This window comes from Monocercomonoides exilis (assembly GCF_001643675.1).
Source record: "Monocercomonoides exilis strain PA203 chromosome Unknown scaffold25-1336746, whole genome shotgun sequence".
NCBI classification, from domain to species: Eukaryota; Preaxostyla; order Oxymonadida; family Polymastigidae; genus Monocercomonoides; species Monocercomonoides exilis.
Window position 1 is genome coordinate 759,822 of NW_027150570.1, and position 20,956 is coordinate 780,777.

The following is a 20,956-nucleotide window of genomic DNA, read 5'->3' on the forward strand; positions in this document are numbered from 1 at the left end:
TTCGCTATTGAGTTGTTATGTTATTCACATCTTTGTTCTACCAATGGATTGTTGGAGAGTTTCTGTGATTAATAATCAAAATAATCCATTTTTTGATAGTTGAACAAAATGTTCCAATAAGCAAATTTCAAAAATTATTTTCACAAAAGAAATACGCAAACCTCCAATTCCTTTGGCATTTCTATTATTGAAGCTCTGGGATCTGTTTTTCCTTCAGATTCCGAGTCTGGAGAAACTTTCATTTCTTTTGCATTTTCAGGCCGAATCTCAGTTCTTTGAGGCAATTGAAATTGACCAAAAAGAAATTCCTCTAAAAACCAATATTTACGCAAAACATGAAAAAATTGCTCAGATATCACTTGAAATGACATTGAATGAATCATTTTTCAAAATTATGCCATTCAGTCATTGGTATCAAAAGGTTTTGGTATAAAAGTGGAATTTCTTCAAAAAACAAATTGTTGAACAGGAATGAAAATGTATAAAAACAGCTATACTTCATCTACCTTCAAAACAAGTCATTTTCTGTTGGCATCAATAACTGAAGCAAACTGGAAATTCCCATTTCAATTCCACAAAAAATGTGTGGTAAATGATTTATTATGTTAGCTTATCCTTGATATATGACTTAATGAATTCATAAAACTCCTGAAAACGGAAAAGAAAAAGTGCAGGAATCTTAATGTTATTATGGGGTGTTGAAGAAAATATGGTACAAAATTTTTTTGCTTTGTGAATGTTGTTCTGCACAGTTATTTCAAGATTTTTATCAACTTTAATATATTAATATATTTTATTTTGCAGAGAATGTCAGTTTTATTCATAAAATATTGTTCAAAATGCACGGAACAAGTCATAGAATTTTTCAAAAATGAAAGAATTCTGTCACATATGTGGAATTATTTTTTCATTAGTGATAAAAACATAGATTTGTTCCAAACTTTTGCTACCATTTTATCATTATAAGTCTTTCATTCTCATGCAAAAAATAATGAAGAAAAATACAAAAATGGAGAAAAATAATAGAAAATATTGAGTGGAACAAAATTCATAAAGCAAATAATTTCGTCCCATATGTGAAGTGGAAGATAAAAAAATAAAAAAGAATCATGAACATCATCAATTGAAATGAAAAAGAAAAACATGAAATGCAATGCATTCATCAACATGAAATGACAAGTCGCTCTTATAACAGAACTTGAGCAAGAAGAAAAGAAAGATACGTAAGTTGAACAGTCTTTGCGTTTTTCATTTGAAATGATGAGAATAAAGGATTATTAAATAAGGCAGTTACAAATATTTAATCATGACAAATCTTTTTAAAATTATATAGCCATTTCTTTCATTTTAATAAGTTTAGTTTGTTCTAATTCTATTCTTTCAATTGCTTTACCCATTTTTTTTTCTCTTCTCCTTCAAGAGCTTCCTTTATGCTTTCTTTTCCCATATTGTTTCTGTTATTTCCAGCTTTATCGTCAGTTGTAATTTCACAGCCATCAGTTTCACCTTTGATTTCAGCTTCAATTCAATCCGTTTCTTTATCTTTAGATTTCTCTCTCTCTCTCTTTTTATCTCTCTTTCTCTGCTCTTTCACAGAAGAGTCCAATCTTCCTTCAGTTGCAGATATCAACTTCTTCAACGATTCCAGCCGAAACCCGTGCAATTGGCTCAATTCATCCAAAGCAGAACGAACTGACTGCTGTTAAGGCTGAATCTGTGCTGCCAATGAGCTCAGATCATCCACAGCTTTTCCACAACAACAACAAGAAGAAGATGATGATGATGCAGCTTCTTGCGATCCACTCACTGGAAATTCATTGTCTGTTTTCTCGTTCGTGTCTCTTTCATTATTCTCTCGATGCTTGCTAATTATTTTGCCAATTGAAGTTATGCCCATCTTCATCTCTTTCACTGCCTCGTCAATGCTGTGTTTCGCAGCTTTCTCCTCCTCGTCATTTTCTTCCATCATTTTCTTCAAAGTTATTTGAGATTCTTCAACTTCTTTTAATTTGTCGTTTTGTTCGCTTATAACTTTCAGCATTTCGTCAAAATGCCTCTCAGCTTCGCTTTGCATCTCTTTCCCTCTTTTAACCATCAAATCACTTTGTTCTTTTGAGACACAATTCGAGTTCTGATTATTGAAAATATCAACATACGAGTCAATCGACTGGGGAATCAATGTTTCTTTTGCCCACTTCAAAAATGCAACTGCCTTCTGAAAATCTGTTTCCTGCTGAATAACCTTGCGTCTCTTTTCCGCCTGCTCTTCCCAATTCACCAGTGTCGCTAAGAACTTCTCTCCAATTTCCCTCTTTTTGTTTGCTTCTTCAGAAAGAAGCTCCTCTTTTTGCTTTTTTTCTGTTATCACTTCGAGATATCTTTTGTGGAGTTTCTCTTTTTCTCTCAGCAACTCATCAGACTCCTGAGCCAGTTTCTTCTTCTCATTCGACAATTTCTCATTTTCCTCTTTCAACATCTTGTTTTCTTCTATTCCGAGCTTTTTTTCTTTTTCTAATTCTTCTATCTTCTTTTCCATCTTCTCTATGATGCAACACTTTTCGTTGATCTCTTCTTTTTTCGACTTCTGCTCTTCTTCTAATTTATCTTTCATATTCTTCAGCTTCTCCTTTATATCCTTTTCCCACGCCGCTAGTGCCTTATCTACGGTATCTTCCAAACATTTCAATTTCTGCATTATTTCTTCTTTCCAAACATCAACTTTTTCTGACGAATGTTTCGCATCTTCAACACAGTCTCCCAACGCCTTCAGATCCTCTTCAGACACAAAGCAGCCTCCGTCGCGCTCGATCTGCTGCTGCAAGTCCTTCTTCAGCCTCTGGATCTCTGCCTGCATCCCTTTGATGATGGATGTTGTTGTCAGTGACACATTGATTTTCGGCTTGTTTCGTATCGACTTTGTTCGAGTCGCAAAGGCCAGAGTTGAGCGCGAGTGCTCCGCATTGGCTTCTGACAAGTCAATCGTTGCTATCATCAGCGTTTTCCCGTTCCCGCCCAATGAGTTCTGCAGCAGTCGAGTCAGATTTGATTCGCGATATGGAATGTACGGGTCGTTATTCTGCAATGCTGTAATCACCTTGCTGAGTGTGAGCATCGATTGGTTGATTGACCCTGCCTCTTTTTGGTTCTGCCAGTCATATTTCGCTTTTCCAGCGCCTTCAGAGCCAGCGAGATCAACAAAATTTATTTTGCCTGTAATCACTTCTTCAGAGTCTTTGTCTTTTTTTACAACTACCAAGACATTTATTGTGAAAATGGCATGAGAGCGTGAAGAACGGTCGTTGAATACAGTGCCTGCGGTTGATCGTTTCACACAACCTTCTTTGAACCAGAATAAAGCCTCTTCAAGATTATTCACAACCTCCCCTCGCAGTCCTTGCACAACAACTTCGCCGCTTAGATTATAAATGATACTGAGCTTTTTGTCTGACTTACCCCTTGGCAATTGTGAAGAGGACCCAGAAGCAGATGAAGCAGATGAAGAAGATGTCAGCGTTGAAGATTTTGATGTGGGCTTTTGTTCATCAACGAGCAGATCACTTAAAAGTTCATTGTAAATTTCGACATTTGAAACAGTAATTTGATAGTCAACCACTTCCTTTCCTCCAAACAATGATTGTTCGAATCGTGGAATTTGTACACTTTTCACAGCTTTGGAAAAAGAATCTGCTATCGCATGCTTTGCCAATGGTTGATGATATTCGTTAATTTGAAGTTCTGTTGAACGCTTCCTTGGACACACTCGCTGCAATATTGTAAAAATGTAATGTAATGTTCTTGGAATAAGTCCAATTGCAATTGGATCTAAGCCACCGCTATCTGTATGCTTTCCTTCAATCGTGTATGTTTTTCCGCTTCCCGTTTGGCCAAATGCAAAAACAGCACAATCATAGCCAGAGAAGCATTCATTAACAATTGGAAGAACCTTCATTAAATTTAATAAATGCAATAAATATATCAAACTCATTGCAATGCTCAATAATACGGAAACATACTGCTTTGCTAAATATTATTTCTTGATTTGTACTCGGAGAGAATACTTGATCGAAAGAGTAAGTGAATGAAGTTTGCTCTTGTGAATGCTTCGATGATTTTGCCTGAGCAATACATGGAATTGTTACACAATTATCGCCAATGACTAAAAATTCGTGCTCTTCATCTTGGAGAGGTCTTTCACATAACGGAAAAAAAGATTATTTGTTATAATTCGAATATAATGACAAAAAAAGCATGTACATACCTTGCTCGAACGGCCACTTTCACATTATCTTTTAACAAAAGCGCCCTTTGAGAGGCATCATGTTTTTCACTTGATTTCATGAATAATTATGATTTTTCAAATTTGAAAAAATTATGAAGGGATTTCAAATTTCAAAAAATAATGAAAATGCATATTAAATTATTGAGTTTAGTAATATATAACACAAAAATTTTTTGGAATAACCCATATTTATTTTAGTCGTCTGGAATTAAAAATTGTTTTGTTTGAAAATGTCACAAATTTGGGATTTTTCTCAAATGAGATCTGCACTAGATGAAAGCATTGAAAAAGGAGAACGATATATAGATGAAATTACACTTAATTCAAAACAAGTTATCCTTAATTCATCTTCTCCTGAACATATGGCTGAAAACACAATCGTTCGCTTTAGATGTATGATTCAAGACATGCAAACTCCAGACATATACCCAGATAGATATTATGAAGTAGATTCAAGCACTAAAGAAAAATTTTTAAGAAGTGGTCGTTACAGAAATATACCTTTGTCATTCTCAGATCCTCAGAAAACACGAGATCCTAGCATTAAGTTTGGAACAGCAAGATCCTTATTTTGCGTCCCTGTTCCTGGAGAAAATTTATGGATTTATCAAACATATCAACAACAATCATCTCATAACTCTCAAGATTCTCTTCCTCCGTTCACTGAATCTATACCTGACATGTACGCACCTTGCCAAAGTAAGACTGAAAAAAAATCTGCGGAGTCATTATTTACATTTCCATCATTTTTTTCTCTATATCCAGAACTTCGTCATCTTGTCTATCCCAATTATCAAGTATTTGAAACTTCACTTCCATTTCCTCCAGAAAAACAAAACGGCAGAGAAAATTTATGGCCTCGGTTAACTTCTGCATGTGTTGTTCGGGCGTATGGAGATATTGTTGAAAATCTTAGAGTTAACGATATTATTGATGTAGTTGGTATTTATCAATCAATGCCAAATGAATCTAAAGCAAGTGATTTTGTTTCACCATTTTACCCTTCAAGAGGATCAAAACTATTTGCAAATGATTTTAAAGATGACAACAGTGAAGAAGAGAGCACAGAAGAGGATGATGAAGAACATTTTGTTGCAGGGCCAAAGCGAAAGAAGAACAAAAAAATCGAGAAAAATCGCATGCAAAGGTGCAAAGCTGATGAAGCTAATGATGGAAAAGAAAATGATGAATGCAATGAAGACGATGAGTTTGTGGAAGATGGAGAAGATGGAGCAATGATGAGCGGGGATGCTGATCCATCTCTTGTTCCTCAAATACATGCACTTCGCATCATCACATGTTCGGCTCATCCCAAATATACATCAGAGTGGCTCAATATTGATGACGAAATCAATTGTTCTGCAAAACGTGCGAATGAGCTTGTTTCTACCAGAGAAAATGATTCGGGAAAAATGGAAAAGGATGACAACGACGAAAATGATGAAACAGATGATTCAGAATTTGAAAAATCACCCAGTCGCCACAAAATTGCTCGTCTATCTCATCCATCTGCTTTGCTTTTGGAAAGAGTGTGCCACTCAATGAAATTACTACATAAGCAAATGATCCCATTTATTGCTCAATGCACAGCTGGAGACATAAACACTGCCGAGTATGTTTTGGGCACTCTCCTTTCTTCGGTGTTTTCAAGAAAAGAAATGATTCCATTTGGAAAATGCTCGTTGAATATCGTTATCCCAACATTTCACCATCCAGAATTGGACCAATTTTTGCAAAGCCAAAAACCTGTTGATCCCACCATAGCTTCAAATACAACCGCTGCTGGTACAAAGCCAGCGTTGGACTTTTCATTCTCCTCCTTTGTTGCTTCAAAAATTTCATCTTCACTTTCAAGCCTTCTATCATTATTTACACCACTGAGTCATACACAGCATGTGTCTGCTGATTGGCTTTCGTCTGTTTCATTTTTACCAAAGCAACATCCATCAACAATGAGACTGTATTCGGGCTTTCTTCAGCTTCCAAGTGGATGTGCTATTTTGTTTGACGAAAGCAAAATTAGAGAAGGTTCATTGACATCAAAGGCTATCGATAATATTCGCGCTATCCAACGAGTAGTTGACGAGCAGCAGGCAGACTATCAATTTGGCGCTGGGGTCACTTCATTTAATACAGACTATAGGATCTTCTTTGTTTCTGTGGGCCGTTCATTATTTAAGGCAGCTGATGTTATATGTGTTCTTGATCCTTCTCAGGACATGCTTTCTGGTCTTGTTAGAGAGTTTATTGCACAGCAGCATCAGACTTCAAAAGCAACAACAGATATTTATCAGTCATCATTGCAAACAGATAATTTAGTCAGAGCAATTTCAAGTCAATCAGAAGAGCAACTGCAATCATCGCTTCAATTACCCGCACCAATTAATCGAGAAAGATGGCTTGTAGATGCACGAGAAGCCATTGAAGTTCTAAGAAGCAGCATATTGAGGATGGACAAGCCAGTTATGGATTATATTGAGAGAAGGCTCGTCGAACTTCGAACTGAAGAGAATATGTTCCATCAAAATGACTTTTCCCTTTTGCTGGCTCTTTCGCGTGTGGAATGCTTAAGCAGAGGGGAAAGCTGGATGAGCCGAGAAGGATTTGAAGCGATTGTTGAGCGTGAGAAGATAAGAAGAACAAGATTATTACAATACGAAGCGGCAATTAATGAAATGAAGCAGAAGAAATGGCTTGATGAAAATGAAGCAGCAGGAATGTCATATGAAGCAATGGAAGAGGAGAAAGAGATGCTTCAAGATGCAATGAAATCCGAAGAATTTGAGGTATACCGAGAAGAGGAAAGTGAAGATATGGAAGAGGAGGATCAGTTAAAAAGTGATAGCAGTTGAAAATTTTAATTGAAAAATATCTCACTTCATTTACCCCTGATCACTTCATTTTAGACTTTTAGTTAAAAGAAAAAACACTTCAAATCAAAAAACATTAAAATAAATTCACTTCTTTGTTTCAACTTTTTTTTTGATGGAAAGATGAATCGAAGAAAAACAATGAGAAATAGAGAAATGAAATGCGTTAGAACTCTTCGTCATCATCATAGTCATCTTCTTCTTTGTTGTCTGGATCTGAAGTTTTAACATCATCCAGTAATTTAATTTTATGCAGTGCCTTTTCTATTTTATACGTATTCATTCTTACTCCACCAAATCCATCTAAACCTTCAATTTTTCCTGCGGTTTGACCCTTTTCAATAATTAAAAGTGTTGGTATAATCCTAAAAATAAACAATTATTAAAATAGAATGAAAATGCAAATAGATTTCAATAACTTTATATTTAATCTTTCAGTTAGAAATGGGGCTTTTTCTGCATTGATCTGAACAAATTTGCATTCAATATGCAATTCTGCAATTTTTCGAAGATGCGTTCCCAGTATGTCACTAAATTCCGAAGATGGTCTATGAAAATGAACAAGTCCACGCTCGCATTCTTTTGTTTGCGCAAAAAATTCTTTTTCATCAGTTATTTCATTAAGCTACAGATAAATTATCATTATTATTTAGTAAATATTATTAAAATGATGCGTGAAGAAAGAAGAGATTATGATAATTGCAAACTTTCCCATGACCAGCTGCAAGCCATTTTTGGCGCATTTCTTGCTGTTTTTTTAATTTTGCAAGACGTTGTGCTCTCAATGCCGAAAGGTCATCAACTTCTTTTAGTTCTTCTAATCTTTTGTCAACTTCTTTTTCAACAATTTCAGCTGCTTGAAGAAGAATTCCAGAAATATCTTGTTGAGGTTGAACTGCCATTTTTTAATTATGGAAAATTTTCTTTTTCAAATTTTTTCTCATTTGCATATAATTGAAAACCATTGGCAGAAAAAAATAGAAAAACAATGCTTGATTATCATTGAATCATTAAGGTGCTAATAAACAAAAAAATGAAAGTTTCAAAAATCATTTAAAAAAAACATTTAAATTCAATTTTTAAAAAAGAGGAAAGTTCACCAGACGGAATAAACTCAATCTAACGGTACTATAAATCATATGCAAATATATACATATTTCAAACGCAAAGTTACACCATTTTTTGGGCTGCAATCATCCAATATTGCCTGTGCGTGTCTTGCTCAACATGGCTCAAGGCAATGCATTTAATCTCTTCCAATCCAGTTCCAAACGCTACAGCTTCTCTAATGTCGGCTAAGCGTACATATTCTGATGGAGGATGTGTGTGACCAATTCTCTTTTTGAGATTTTCCATTTCTTTGGCCAATAATTCTCCTTCAATTCCTGGTTGATACTCAAAATCACCAACAATCAAAATTCCTCCAGGTTTCAGGTTCTCAAGTGCGATTGAGCAGACTTTATCTTTCAATTCAAATGGCATATGTTGGTTGAGTTCGTAAAGACGCCATTCATGAATCATTCTTTAATTTTCAATTCAAGAATAATAAATCGTTCAAACATAGCCAGAAAACAAACCGATTCAGAACAAGAACATCACATTTAGGTGGAGCTGCAGTTTTTATTTCATGAGCTGCGAGACGTTGCACGTAATATGGTCGTTCGCCTTCTTGATCTTGAGCAATGCCTTTTCCTTTGACTGGTAGTTTAGAAACAAGAACTTTCGCTGACTCTGCCATTGCTGATGGCTCAAACAGGTATGAGGTAACTGATTTTGTTTTTGCAAGATGAGATGTAGCAGGGCATGTTGAACCGCAGCCGACTATTAAATGAAAATAAATAAAGTTATAAAATATGATATTGATAGAAAAATCAACCTTCCATAATAACGTCTCCATCCTTCACAAATTCATCCAAGAAGGAGTTTAGCAGGCTATACGCAGCGTCAGCTAAAATAAAATAAAAAAATAGAATGCCAATAAAAGAAAATGAGATTGGGAAAAAACAGACCTTTGTATTGTGCAGCATATGTAACGTCAGTGAACGAATTAAATCTTGATTTCTAAAATATCAAAACATGTTACATAAATTATCGTTGCTGTTCATAAAAAAGAAATCATGAAAGAGAATCAAACAATGTCTTCAGTTGCCATATTGTTTCTAAATATGGCTTTATCGATCTTTTCCAAAGATGATAAATGGAATATTAACATGATAAATTAATTTGTATTAATAATATAAATCTGAACATTATCATATCGAATAATTTCGTATTTGTACCTTATCTTTAAAATTTTTCGAATAAAGAATTTTTCAATACGAAAATAATCGTCATAACATTTAAAATTTGCACAGTCGCATTTTTACAACGAATCAAATTTCCTTCGTAACTTGCAGAGACGTTGATAATTTTGAAATAAACACCACTTTAAGTTAAAAAACAAGAAATAGGAAATATGTTGTTTAAAAACAATCAATTGAATCATTTGTTATGCTTATTAGATGAAGATGCAAAATGTGAGATTTCATGTCACCGGGAAGTGAAGAAGTGAATCCATCAATTGAAAGATGAGATGAATATTCGTCTGATCCATTTAACGATACTATAAACGAATAAACAATAAATAGAACAACAAGAAAATCAAAACAAACTTTAGCAAATCCAATAGTTGCTGTATTTTCTCTGAAGCAACGTCTGCACATCATAAGACCGTATTTGCGGATAAGACCATGATGATTTCCGCATCTTCGGCTATAAAATAGAAAAGAGAAGAAAATCAAAAAAACCAAACATTAAAAGTAATTTCATACCATTTACGTGAACCAGGTCCGAATTTCTTTGAGTGACAGTTAAGTTGGAGAGGCATCTTCTATATTTTGACAATGTGTTTCAATTATCTTAAATAAGCACTACCCTTTTTACTTATAATTTTTTATTTCTGATCATAATTTTTCATAAATTTATATGCAATAATTTCAATAAAATAATAAGACAAAACACAGTTCCGCCATAAATTGGCGAACCTTGCATTTTTTGTTTTTGAAAAAAAATTCAAATTTTCCTTTGAAATTTGCTGAAGTGAAATATGAGGAATAAAAAGATAAAAATGCCTAAAGATGTGAAAGAAATGGGGATAGTTGATACAATGATATGAATGAATGTCCATTAAGAAAGAATCGCTGAAGAAGAAATCGAGAGGCAAAATTGATTTATGACTGCATAAAAGATTGATTATTGGAATTATATAATTAAAAATTCAACTATGAAATTTTGCAAAGCACCAATCTTCAGATAAAATCTCAACGAAAAAAAAAAGAAAAAAAGGCAAAACTTTATTCTCCACGCAAATGTGTTAAAGTATTTTAAATAAATAAAAGAAAAGAAAACCAGAGAAATATTAAGAGAATGTCAATGATGAAGTGAAATTTCTATTTCTCTTGGAACATTGCGTGAATGTGAACGTGTATCGAAAGAAGTGTCCTTCATTCAATTAGAAAAAGAACAGAACTTTATGTGATTTTTTAAAAGGGATTGACTTATATTTCGTGGAGAAGAAGAAGAAGAAGAAGAAGAAAATAAAAATTATAAAAAACTAACAAAAAAATATACTTATGAAAGAAAAAAGCTATGAATAGAATTTTGAATTGAGTGAAAAGATGAGGAAGAACAAAAATGACAAGCTAAAAAAATTTATATATATAAAATAAAACTTTGGAAAATACTTGAAATAAAATGAGGATAAAAAAAGAAAGAGAGAAAGAGAAAGAGAGAGAAAGAGAAAGAGAGAGAGAGAGAGAAAGAGAGAGAGAGAGAAAGAGAGAGAGAGAAAGATAGAGAAAAAGAACAATTCAATTTGAAGACTTCAAAGAAAGTGGATCACAAATAAATACTTTCAGATTTAAAGAGTGAAAACAAATATCATCAAAGAAAATAGAAAAAAAAGAAAAAGAACAATGAAAAAGGGAAATAAAATCATCATAGAAAAATTGAAGCTAAATTTATATTCCAAAAAATAAAAAGAGAGAGAGAAAGAGAGAAATCATAACCAATAAATCATAAATAAATAAATAATTTACAATATATAAAAGTTATGGAACTAACTGGAACTAACTGAAATGGAATAGAAGCTGAATAGAGAAGAATATTTCGTGTTCCTTTTATTTTTTTTTTTAAACCATTAGAAAAATTTTGCTAGTTCAAATGTTCTAACCCGAAAAATAATGCTGCTCTTCAAAAAGATGAATGATCTTAATTGTTATTTTCATTATTTTCTTCCTCTTTTGTATCTTTCAGAGAAATTTTTACCAATTAACTTTTGCCATTGAAATAGTTGAAACAAGCAGATTCCCAGATTTCTTCACATGCTTCTCTATTTGAAATGCCACATCACCTTTTCCTCTCCTTCACCGCTTTCATTCACTTCCCATCCTCTCCTCTTCTCTCAACCCCTTTCCCTTTTCTCCTCTTCTCCTCCTCCTCTTCTTCTTCATTCTCTTCTTCTTCATTCTCTTCCTTTTCCTTCTCCTTACCAGCAGTTAAACAGCGAGAACTGCTTTGGCGACTCATACTCCACAATCTCCACAAACACACACTTCTTCTTCACTGGCATAATCGCTCCATCTCCTCCTTGCCCTGTCTCAAAGGGATCGTTATACGCCCCAAGCATCACGTGGTTGTAGCTCATCTCCTCTTCCCTCCTCTCCTGCCATTCCTCCTGCCTCCGATGTGCTTCCGCCTCGCTGTCTGAATCGTCCTCGCTTTCTTCCCCTTTCCCTCCACAATTCGATTTTTCATCTCCATTTTCGTTTTCTTCTTCGTCGTTTTCGTCATTGTAGATGTTTTCCTCATCTTGCTGCTGCTGTCTTAGAAGCTCTTCGATCTGTTCTTGTATCCTCTGCACTTCCTCTTCCACCTCGTTTTCTCCTTCTCCTCTTTCTTCTCTATCTTCTCCTTCTCCCCCTTCTCCCGCCTCTCCTTCTTCATTCCTCGCCTTTTCACTCATCATCCCCACTGCTTTCTTCTTCTCCTCTGCTGTCAACCTCTCTCTCCTCTCCCTCAGCTCCTTCACTTTCCCTTCCCTCTCCTTCCTCCTCACCTCCAGCTGCTCCAACCTCCTCATCACTTTCTCCCTCTGCCTTCTCAACCGCTTCCGATTGAACGTCAGCACAGCCCATGCGCCTTTATTCCCCACATGTCCGCAATAGTTAGGCGCAGAGAACACAGTGAGCAACCTGTGCCCACACCCTGGCTGATACTCCCACCCGCCCATCTTCAGCTGATGTGATCTCAACACCACCTCCAGCCCATTCAGCTTGCAGAAGTCGTATGTGATGTTCGGCCCAAACAGGTTTCCGGAACCTCTTTCAGAGGCATACAGGCCGTACTGGTCGTGAGGATCAGACCAGAGCAAAAGAGTGGTGAGATCTCCCTCAAGTGTCTGCGCAGACCGCTCAATCGACCGGATGTCATTGAGTGTTGCTTGAGGCGCAATACCGCCATGCACACAGAGCACTTTCCCTTCCACAAGAGCAGCCAGAGGAAGAGACGCAAACATACGGGAGAACGCTATGTATGTGTGCACGCCATACTTCTGCCGGATCTCCGTTGTGAATCCAAAGAGCGTGTTCAGCTCTGTTGCTTCGTGGTTGCCTCGCAGCAGTGTCAGTGCTCGTGGGTGTGCCAGCTTCAATGCCAGCACCACCGCCAGCACTTCTGCACTGCCTGTGCCTCTGTCGCAGTAATCGCCCATGAACACCATCGAATGCTCCTCCTCGCTCGGATAGCCTGTTTGTCTGAGCAGACAGCACAGATCTTCAAACTGGCCATGAATATCACCCACAACTGTGCACCGCCACTTCTTCTTCGGTTTGGCTTTGGACTTAACTTTCGAGTTGGACTTGGATTTTTGACTCTTCTTTTTCTTCCTTTGAGATAGCTTGCCTTTTCCTGATTTTGTGCTTCTTTTGCCCTTTCCTTGTTGGCTTTCTCCTTTTCTTCCTTTCTTCCCTTTCTTCTTCTTCTTCTTTCCCCCCATTCCTTCTGCTGTTTCACAGAACTCTGCATTCAAATCTCCTTCTTCTCCTTCTCCATTCCCTAATCCTTCACATCCTTCAAATTCTCCATCTGCTCTTTCTCCTTCTTCTCCTTCTCCTCCTTCTTCTCCTCCTTCTCCTCCACTTCTTCTGCTTCCTCTTCTGCTTCCTCTTCGCCTCGAATCTGGCCGGTTGCTGAACCTCTCTCTAGCAAATGCAAATGGCATATCTTCAATATCTCCTTCTTCATTCTCTTCGTTTTCTTCCTCTTCCCCTTCTCCTCTTTCTCTCTCCCCCATTCCAAAGCGCTTGCGCCCATATCCTCCATGTTCTAGCCCATCCATGTTGCTGTATCTAATTTGATTGTCCTCGTCTTCTTCATCTTCTTCTTCGTCTTCCTCTTCGTCTTCTTCATCGTATTCTTCATCCTCATCTTCCTCATCATCCTCTTCTTCTCCTTCCCCTTCCTCTTCTTCATCTTCATTCTCTCCTTCCTCTTTCTTCTCTGCTCCTCCTTCATTTCCATCTTCATCTCCATTAGCATCAGATGAACCTTGCAATGGCTTTGGAACAGACTCGCTTCCCTTCTTCTCTTTCTTCTCTTTTTTATCTTTGCCATTCTCTTCCTCTTCATCTGCGTCTTCTTCCAAATCTGATAGTCTTCCTTTTCTCTGCTCTTCAATTTTCTCTCCTCCAATCGATAGCTGAATGTCTGCATCTACCAGCACTGTTGCAAGAGCAGACACACCACTTTCGCTCTTTTTGCTTGTCTTCTTCTTTTCCTCTTTCTCTTCTTTTTCTTCCTTCTCTTCTTTTTCTTCCTTCTCTTTCTCTTCTTTCTCATTATCGTCCTCCTTCTTGTGTCTTTGTGTCTCGGGTGATGAAAATGCAGACTCTTCCCCAGACAATGGATGTGGATTCACCTCTTCTGCTTCCTCTTCTGCTTCTTTTCCCTTTGCACTTCCATTTCCTTCCTTTTCTTCTCCTTTTCTTTCTTTCTTCTCTTTCTCTTTCTTTCCTTCTATCCCTTCCTCCTCACTAGTCTCTGATGGTGTTCCTTCTCCTCCTCCTTCTCCTCCTTCTCCTCCATTCATCAACATCATCTGCTCTCCTTCATCTGAGCTCAGACTCGATATCAGTGGCGGTGTGGGTGTTGCTGTTGATCTTCCACTCGAATCGTCGTCAAATCCTTCTGTCGAAGGCGGCTGGTAATGCAAACCAGGCTGCTGGGGCTTTGGAGAGGAGACTGTTATCTGCTGCACAGGGATTGGGCGAGGCTCACTGGGAAGAAGAGAATGAGATGTGGATTGGGATGAGGGTTGAGATGAATTGGAATCAGAAGAAATGATGTTGTCAGTGGGTGTGAGGGGTTGAGGTGGTATATCGTGTTCTTTGTTGGAGTTATTATTATTGTTATTATTATTATTGGCAACAGAAGATGTTTCGCTGCCAGTGATGATGATGCTGGCTTTAGCTTTCTCTTTGGAATCTGCATCTTCTGTTTGATTGTTCTTCTCCTTCTCTTCTTCCTCTTCCTCTTCTTCCTCTCCTTTTCTCTCTCCTTTTCTAATCTGCTGCGTCTGTAACAGTTTTTGCTCCTTTTCTGCTTTCCTCTTCGCCTTCGCCTCCTCCTTCGCTTTCCTCTTCCTCTCCTTCTCCTTCTCCTTCGCCAGCTTCCTCTCCTTTCTCTGCCTCGCCTTCCATTCTTTCTTCTGCCTCAATCTTTCCTTCTCTTCCAGCTCTTTCCACTGCGCAAGTGCAAATGAACCGCATTTAGCACGTGTTATTTCGAGTGGGGGTTCTGGTGGGAACTGAGTGAGTTGGTCGAACATGAGGGGAGGGGAAGAAGGAGGAGAAGAGGAGGAGGAGAACGATGATAATGAAGAAGATGATGATGAGAAAGGAGGTGATAATGCTGTTGAGGGTTGTGTGAGTGAAGTGGAGTGTGTAAATGGTGAAATGGATGGAGCTACAAATGAATTGTTATTTGAATAAGAAGAGGAGGAGGAGGAAGAAAGCGAAGGAGAAGAGGAAGAAGAGAGTCTGAGATCGATTGTGAGAGGGGAGGTTGACAGAGAAGGGTAGCTGTGCACTGGGAACTGTGAGGCAAAAGCGATCGTTCGAAACAGAGGAGGTGTGGCTGATTTTTCTGGGTGAGAAAAAGTTGGAGAAAGAAGTCTTTTGACACTGCTATTATTGTTATTGTTATTGTTACTTCCCTTTCGAATGTTATCACTCGATTCTTTCTCTCCATCTTTCTCTCCTTCTCCTTCTCCGCTTCTTTCATCTTCAGTCACACCAAATGCATCTGATTGTGACAGAGGAGAATCTGCTGGATGCTTCAGGAAACCCTCTGGTGTACTGTCATTGTCTTTCTCATCATCTTTCTCTTTCTCTTTCTCTTTCTCTTCTCTTTCTCTCTTCTCTTTCTCCTCTTCCTCCATCTCATTGTTTGTCTTTGTCTGTCTGAAATGATCAATCCCAACATAATCATCAACCGTGTCAAAGCAGATAGCATGCGACATCAATGCAACTTTTGTCGTTGGTTCCAACTGCCAATTCTCCAAAAGCAGCTCAAACGAATTCTTTTCGGGCTCTTTTGCTTTGGCTTTGCCTTTCTCTTTTGATTGAGTTTTTCCTTTTCCTTTCACTTTCCCTTTCACTTTCCCTTTCCCTTTCATTCCGTTCTTTCCCTTGCTTTTCTCTTGTTTTCCTGTGTTTTCTTCATTCTCTTCTTTTGTTCCTCTTCCATTCCCACTTGTTCTTCCTCCACTGCTCTTTCTCTTCCTCCTCAATCTCTTTCTCTCGTCCCTCTCCTTCTGCTTCTGCCTCTTCTCCTGCCTCGACAGCCCATCAATTGTCACTCCAAACATGTCTGCTTCTTTGATCTTTGCTTCTGTTATCCCACTCTTTTCCTTCGGCTTCCTCCGACCATGCTTGTTCTTGCGATGTCTTTTCTTTCTCTGTGTGTTCTCATTGTCTTCATTGTTATCATTTTCATTAGCATTTTCATCTTTCTCATTGTTATCATCCTTATCATCATCCTTTTCATCATCAACATGATGATGACTATGATTGTGATGCTCATGATGATGATGGTGATGCTTGCTGTGTATATGCTTATGATTGTGCATATTTCTGCCTGTGTTTGAGAGAGAGCGAGAACGATATTTCAAATGCTGCTTAGACGCATCAGCTGTATTGTCTGTTTGAGCATGCTTTGTGGAATTGTCATTAATATCATCATTAACATCATCATCATCATCATCTGGAGAAGAAGAAGAAGAAGAAGATGTTGATGACACAGACGATATCGACATCGAAGGCGATGTCGACTGCATTTGCTGCTCTTGTTCGATTTCTCTTTCATCACCTGAATTCTTCTGCTCCGTCTCACTACTCGATTGCTGCTCCGGTGTCTTGCTGTTATCTTCCTCTTTCCCTTTCTCTTTCCCTTCTTTCCCTTCCTCCTCAAACACATCTGGTGTTGCATCTGGTGTGATTTCTGAAGGAGCCTTCCTCAACTCTGGTGGCCCAGGCAAGAGTGAAAGCAGAGCCGCAATAGAATTCTCTTCTGCTTTCTTTCTGTGTGTTTTGCTTGCATTGCTTGCATTACTTTCTCCTTTGGCTTCATTTCTATCATTAGCTCCATCAACCCCATTCGCATTTTTATTTCCCTTGTCATTCTCATCTTTGCTGCTACTCTTACTCCCACTGCTGCTAATCAGCTGCCCATGCAGAAGATAGTCTGCTGCTCTCCCCTGTGGAGACAGAGACACAAAGCGACGCAGCATACGCTCCTTCATCTTTCTGCTGGAGGGCTTTGCAAAGGAAGAGGAAGAAGAGGAAGATGATGAAGAAGCATTCCCTTCACTTCCTTTCCCTTCTGCAATATCTGACACAGAAGTATCCTTTGATGCTCCTTTATTTGAAGAAGAAGCACTTCTATTTTCACCAGACCCTTCTGCCTCCATCATCTCGCTCTGGATGAATGCCATCAGATGAGAAGAAGCTGAGCTCGACGGCATTTGCGAGCGCGAACGAGCATTGCGATGGAGTCTGCTTGTTCTCCTGCTGTGCTTCGTGTAGTGATACCTGTGCCTCAGATAACTGTCGATTTTGGCTCTTCTGCTGAATTCATCATTCATTTCTCCACTTTCTTCTTCTTCATCACTTTCTTCTTCTCCTTCTCCTTCTCCTTTTGCTGTTATTGTTGATTTAATCTTTTCAGATGATCGAAGGAGGAACGGGAATTTATGCTTGTGCAATGGACATTTGCATTTGGGGCAGATTTTGAGTGGAGTTTTCGCTGGAAAAGAAGAAGATGATGAAGATGACTTTTCTGTTTTGTCCTTTCCGTCTTTTTGATTTTCTTCTGTGTTAACTTTACTGTTAATAATTGTTCCATCTTTTTCTTTCTTTTTATCGCTTTCTCCTTCTCCTTCTTTAATATCAATCTCCTGCTCCTTCTTCAGCACTTCTGGCATTGAATTAACTGGCCCTGTCGATCTTCCTCTTCTTCTCTGTTGTTTGTGTCCTTCTCCTTCTCCTTCTCCTTCTCCTCCTTCTTTTCCCTTCTCCTCCTTCTCTTCTTCTTCTTCTTCTTCTTTTCCTTCTTTTCCTTCTTTTCCTTCCCCAGACTCATTCACTGAGCTCGATGCACTTCTTCCTCCTCTTCCGCTTCCTCTCCCTCTTCTCCACCCTCTTCCTCTGTCTCTCTCTCCTCTCCTCTGCTGATACACCTCTTTCATCACTCCTTTCTCTTCCTTTTTGCTGTCGTCTTCCTCCTCCTCCTCTTCTTCTTCTTCTTTTGCAGCTTCTGCCTTCTCTTTGTTGTCATCTTCTTCTTTTGATTCTTCTTCAGATTCTTCACTTTCTTCCTCCTCCTCCTCTTCTTCATCTTCCTCCTCTTCTTCTTCTTCTTCACTCTCATCTGTCTCACTCTCTTCTTCTCCTTCACTTTCATCAACATCAACATCATCTTCTCCTTCTCCTTCTCCCTCTTCTGAATCAGTCTGTGACATTTCTGAACAGCTGCTGCCTGATAGGAATGAACCCGTATCCGAGTCAGTCATTGAATCTGTGCCACTATTCGAATCACTTTCTTCTCTTTCTCTTTCTCCTTCTCCTTCTCCATTCCTTTTCTCCTTCTCCTTCTCATCTCCTTCACTTCTCCTCCTCCTCCTCATTCTCCTTCTATTTCTTTGATTCTTCTCACTTCTATTTTGACTCACACTTCTGCTTTGACTTCGACTTGGGCTTCGGCTGATGCTCCCTCTCTCTTCTGTCCCACTCCACTTCACTGAACAAAAACTCGAATCACTTCCAGAATCTGAAGATACCTCATCCTCTTCTCTGTAATTCTTATTCTCCTTGTTATCTTTGTTATCTTTGTTATCCTTGTTATTCTTCTTCTCTTGTCTTCCTCCTTCTTTTCCTCCTTCTTTTCCTCCTTGCTTAGCCAATCTCTGAGCCTTCGGTGAGTATGCATCGACTATCTCCTGGTAATGCACTTTCTCTGGAATGTGGCACTCACAATTGCATCCACACACACACCTATAAACATGCTCTTTCTTCTTTCTGCTGCTTTTTTCTTTCTCTTTCTCTTTGCCCTTTTCCGATTTGGGTTTTGTTATTAAAACGATGTCTTTATGTTTAACATTCTCTATTTCCTCTGTTATTTCCTGGTTATTCTCTTCACTTTGCCCATCTTTTGTTGTCTTCTCTGAAATGTCTTCTTCGTTTTCACTGCTTTTCTTCTTATTCTCTCCTTCTTCTCCTTCTCCCTCATTCATCATTTCATCCTTCAGCTCTATCGAATCATCCAATTCACTTCTCCATCTGATCTTTGTTTCTTCTTCCCCTTCTTCTTTCTCTTTCTTTGCATCTTTCTCTTCTCCATCTTTTTCTTTCCCCTCAAAACTATAAGGCGAATAATCTGTCGGTTCACTCTCATTTTTGATATTTTGTTCGTCTTCTTTTTGATCTTTGTCCATTTCTCCATCTCCTTCTCCTTTCATCTTGTCACCTTCATTACTTTCATCCATTCCTTTCCCTTCTCCTTCTCTTTCCTCTCCTTCTCCATCTCTCTCTCCTTCTCCTTCTCCTTCTTCCTCCTCCTCCACATCTGCCTTTAACACTCTCGTCTGCCCGTTCGGCTCCCTCACCAGCATCGGCTTCGTCCTGTGCGGCTGGGCACCTATGTGGAACACAAACTCCATCGTGCCCAGCTCCAACTCCTGCCTCACCGCCAGCTCTGAGGGCGGAGGCGACATCGCAGGCGAAGGGGAATTCCGCAGGGAACTTGCTGCATTCGGGTCGTTGCTGTTTGCTCCGCCTGGCCCGCTCATATCGCCTGTACCTTCGCCATTGGCTCCCAGCCCATCGAAGCCAGTCAAGGAAGCAGAGTGGTTGGAGAGCTCGGACAAACCTGGGGAGTGCGCCGGAGAAATAGACGGAGAAAAAGCAGGAGAGAGAGAAAGACCGGGGAGACACCCGAGGCTTCCGTCGTCGGTTGGATCGGTCACGTCTACGAGGGTGGGCTCTTGTGAAAAGAGATAAGTGGAACGCTCCAAGAGATGGAGAATAAGTCTAATTTGGACAAAATGTGGTATTGAAAGGGAGGGTGAGGAGGATTGCAATTAGAAAAATAGTAATGAAAGATATATATTTTTGAGTTTGAGTTTATTAATCAGATGGCATTAAAATATAAACAGAAAAAAAATATGAAACACACCTTAATGGCAGATACGAATTTGGCTGACCGTTCAAATAATCAATCATTTCATCTACAAATGCATCTGTTACAGGCTCATCCTCTTCCAATCTGGGTCCTGTGTATCCCAGAGGGTATTTAATTGTTCTCCAATCTGGAATCAAAGGCCTTGTTTCATTTCCATCAGTTAATGATTGAAGGAGATTAAATTCTGCAATTGCAGCTTGGCACATTTTCATTCTTTCCTTAACTACTCGACTTTCTGGTGCAAGATACAAAACTTTTCTGAATTCAATTTGCATTTTCAAACAAAAAATTCGAAATCTGTTTAGAAGAATTAACAAATTAATAATTATCACCTAAAATCTTGTAACGATTCTGTAAAATGTCGAAGATCTAATAATTTTGAATCAAAACTTAAAAATAAATTAAATTAATAAAATAATTGACGAACAATAATGTGCAACTCCTCTTCTATAATAAGCCTATTAAAAATGAAATGAAATTGTCAAAATTACGCACATAATAAAAAGAAATTTTATAAAATACCTTCACATAGTCTGGATCTAATTCAACAGCATAGTCTGCATCTTCAAGGGCTCTTTGATAGTTTTCCATTCGCTGATAAGCGAAAGAACGATTTGAATAAAGGACTGTAAGTTCAAAAGGAGGTGCTTTATTTTCCTGTAGAATATCAATGGCTCTTGTATATCTGTCGATTGCGTCCAAGTAATTATAATCTTAGCAACATGTTAATTTAATTCAAAAATACAATAAATGTTATAAAATGGCAAAATATGCACGTACTCAGAAAGAGAGTATTCCCTTCGAGCTTTAATTTTTCTGGATCTTCGCCTTTCTCCATTAGTCAAAATGATGTGTTGTGGATCTTAAGCAGTCCGACCAAAAAAGAAAGGCTTTTGAAAATTCTTCTTTTTATTATAGTTTTAGTGGGCATGATCAATAATAATAATTTTGTTATGCATATTGATCAAACTATTTAAATTTTTTCAAGGGATAGATAACGTTTATAATAAAAATTAACGTATTGCATATTCAA

At 38.1% G+C, this 20,956-nt stretch overlaps 6 protein-coding genes across 6 annotated transcripts; 1 reads left to right on the forward strand and 5 right to left on the reverse strand.

The window, feature by feature from the left end:
- Positions 1-1,032: 1,032 nt before the first annotated feature.
- Positions 1,033-4,338, reverse strand: MONOS_3389 (kinesin, unidentified; the record flags this gene model as incomplete). Its single annotated transcript, XM_067873387.1, has 3 exons — positions 1,033-3,943; positions 4,059-4,188; positions 4,259-4,338. 3 exons carry the CDS (start codon positions 4,336-4,338, stop codon positions 1,703-1,705), a joined length of 2,451 nt encoding a protein of 816 aa, XP_067726628.1. The 3' UTR covers positions 1,033-1,702.
- A 171-nt stretch (positions 4,339-4,509) lies between these two features.
- MONOS_3390 (putative Mini-chromosome maintenance replisome factor) lies at positions 4,510-7,131 on the forward strand (the record flags this gene model as incomplete). Its single annotated transcript, XM_067873389.1, has 2 exons — positions 4,510-5,895; positions 6,217-7,131. The coding sequence occupies 2 exons, from the start codon at positions 4,510-4,512 to the stop codon at positions 7,129-7,131; spliced, it is 2,301 nt and encodes a 766-aa protein (XP_067726629.1).
- Positions 7,132-7,235: 104 nt separating this feature from the next.
- Positions 7,236-8,051, reverse strand: MONOS_3391 (putative ATP binding protein associated with cell differentiation; the record flags this gene model as incomplete). The annotated part of the gene is made up of 3 exons (XM_067873390.1): positions 7,236-7,514; positions 7,569-7,774; positions 7,857-8,051. 3 exons carry the CDS (start codon positions 8,049-8,051, stop codon positions 7,316-7,318), a joined length of 600 nt encoding a protein of 199 aa, XP_067726630.1. The 3' UTR covers positions 7,236-7,315.
- A 79-nt stretch (positions 8,052-8,130) lies between these two features.
- MONOS_3392 (uncharacterized protein) lies at positions 8,131-9,316 on the reverse strand. Its single transcript, XM_067873391.1, has 5 exons — positions 9,284-9,316; positions 9,159-9,210; positions 9,026-9,097; positions 8,727-8,970; positions 8,131-8,671 (listed from the first exon to the last, which is right to left on the reverse strand). Exons 1-5 carry the CDS (start codon positions 9,299-9,301, stop codon positions 8,320-8,322), a joined length of 738 nt encoding a protein of 245 aa, XP_067726631.1. The 5' UTR covers positions 9,302-9,316; the 3' UTR covers positions 8,131-8,319.
- A 229-nt stretch (positions 9,317-9,545) lies between these two features.
- On the reverse strand, positions 9,546-10,069 carry MONOS_3393 (putative small subunit ribosomal protein S29e). Its single transcript, XM_067873392.1, has 3 exons — positions 9,960-10,069; positions 9,801-9,900; positions 9,546-9,751 (listed from the first exon to the last, which is right to left on the reverse strand). The coding sequence occupies exons 1-3, from the start codon at positions 10,013-10,015 to the stop codon at positions 9,743-9,745; spliced, it is 165 nt and encodes a 54-aa protein (XP_067726632.1). The 5' UTR covers positions 10,016-10,069; the 3' UTR covers positions 9,546-9,742.
- Positions 10,070-11,674: 1,605 nt separating this feature from the next.
- Positions 11,675-20,761, reverse strand: MONOS_3394 (putative protein phosphatase; the record flags this gene model as incomplete). The annotated part of the gene is made up of 6 exons (XM_067873393.1): positions 11,675-19,772; positions 19,918-20,181; positions 20,256-20,292; positions 20,351-20,381; positions 20,446-20,636; positions 20,704-20,761. 6 exons carry the CDS (start codon positions 20,759-20,761, stop codon positions 11,675-11,677), a joined length of 8,679 nt encoding a protein of 2,892 aa, XP_067726633.1.
- Between the last annotated feature and the right edge of the window lie 195 nt (positions 20,762-20,956).

What these genes read in the sequence shown, in the direction of transcription:
- MONOS_3392 (XM_067873391.1), bottom strand. An exon ending in TGGAGACGTTATTATGGAAG is followed by an intron (nt 8,971 to 9,025) that starts GTTGATTTTTCT and finishes TTCATTTAATAG; the next exon opens with TCGGCTGCGGTTCAACATGC. An exon ending in GATGTTCTTGTTCTGAATCG is followed by an intron (nt 8,672 to 8,726) that starts GTTTGTTTTCTG and finishes TGAAAATTAAAG; the next exon opens with AATGATTCATGAATGGCGTC.
- MONOS_3393 (XM_067873392.1), bottom strand. Translation starts at nt 10,015, where the DNA reads ATGCCTCTCCAACTTAACTGTCACTCAAAGAAATTCGGACCTGGTTCA. An exon ending in GGACCTGGTTCACGTAAATG is followed by an intron (nt 9,901 to 9,959) that starts GTATGAAATTAC and finishes TCTATTTTATAG; the next exon opens with CCGAAGATGCGGAAATCATC.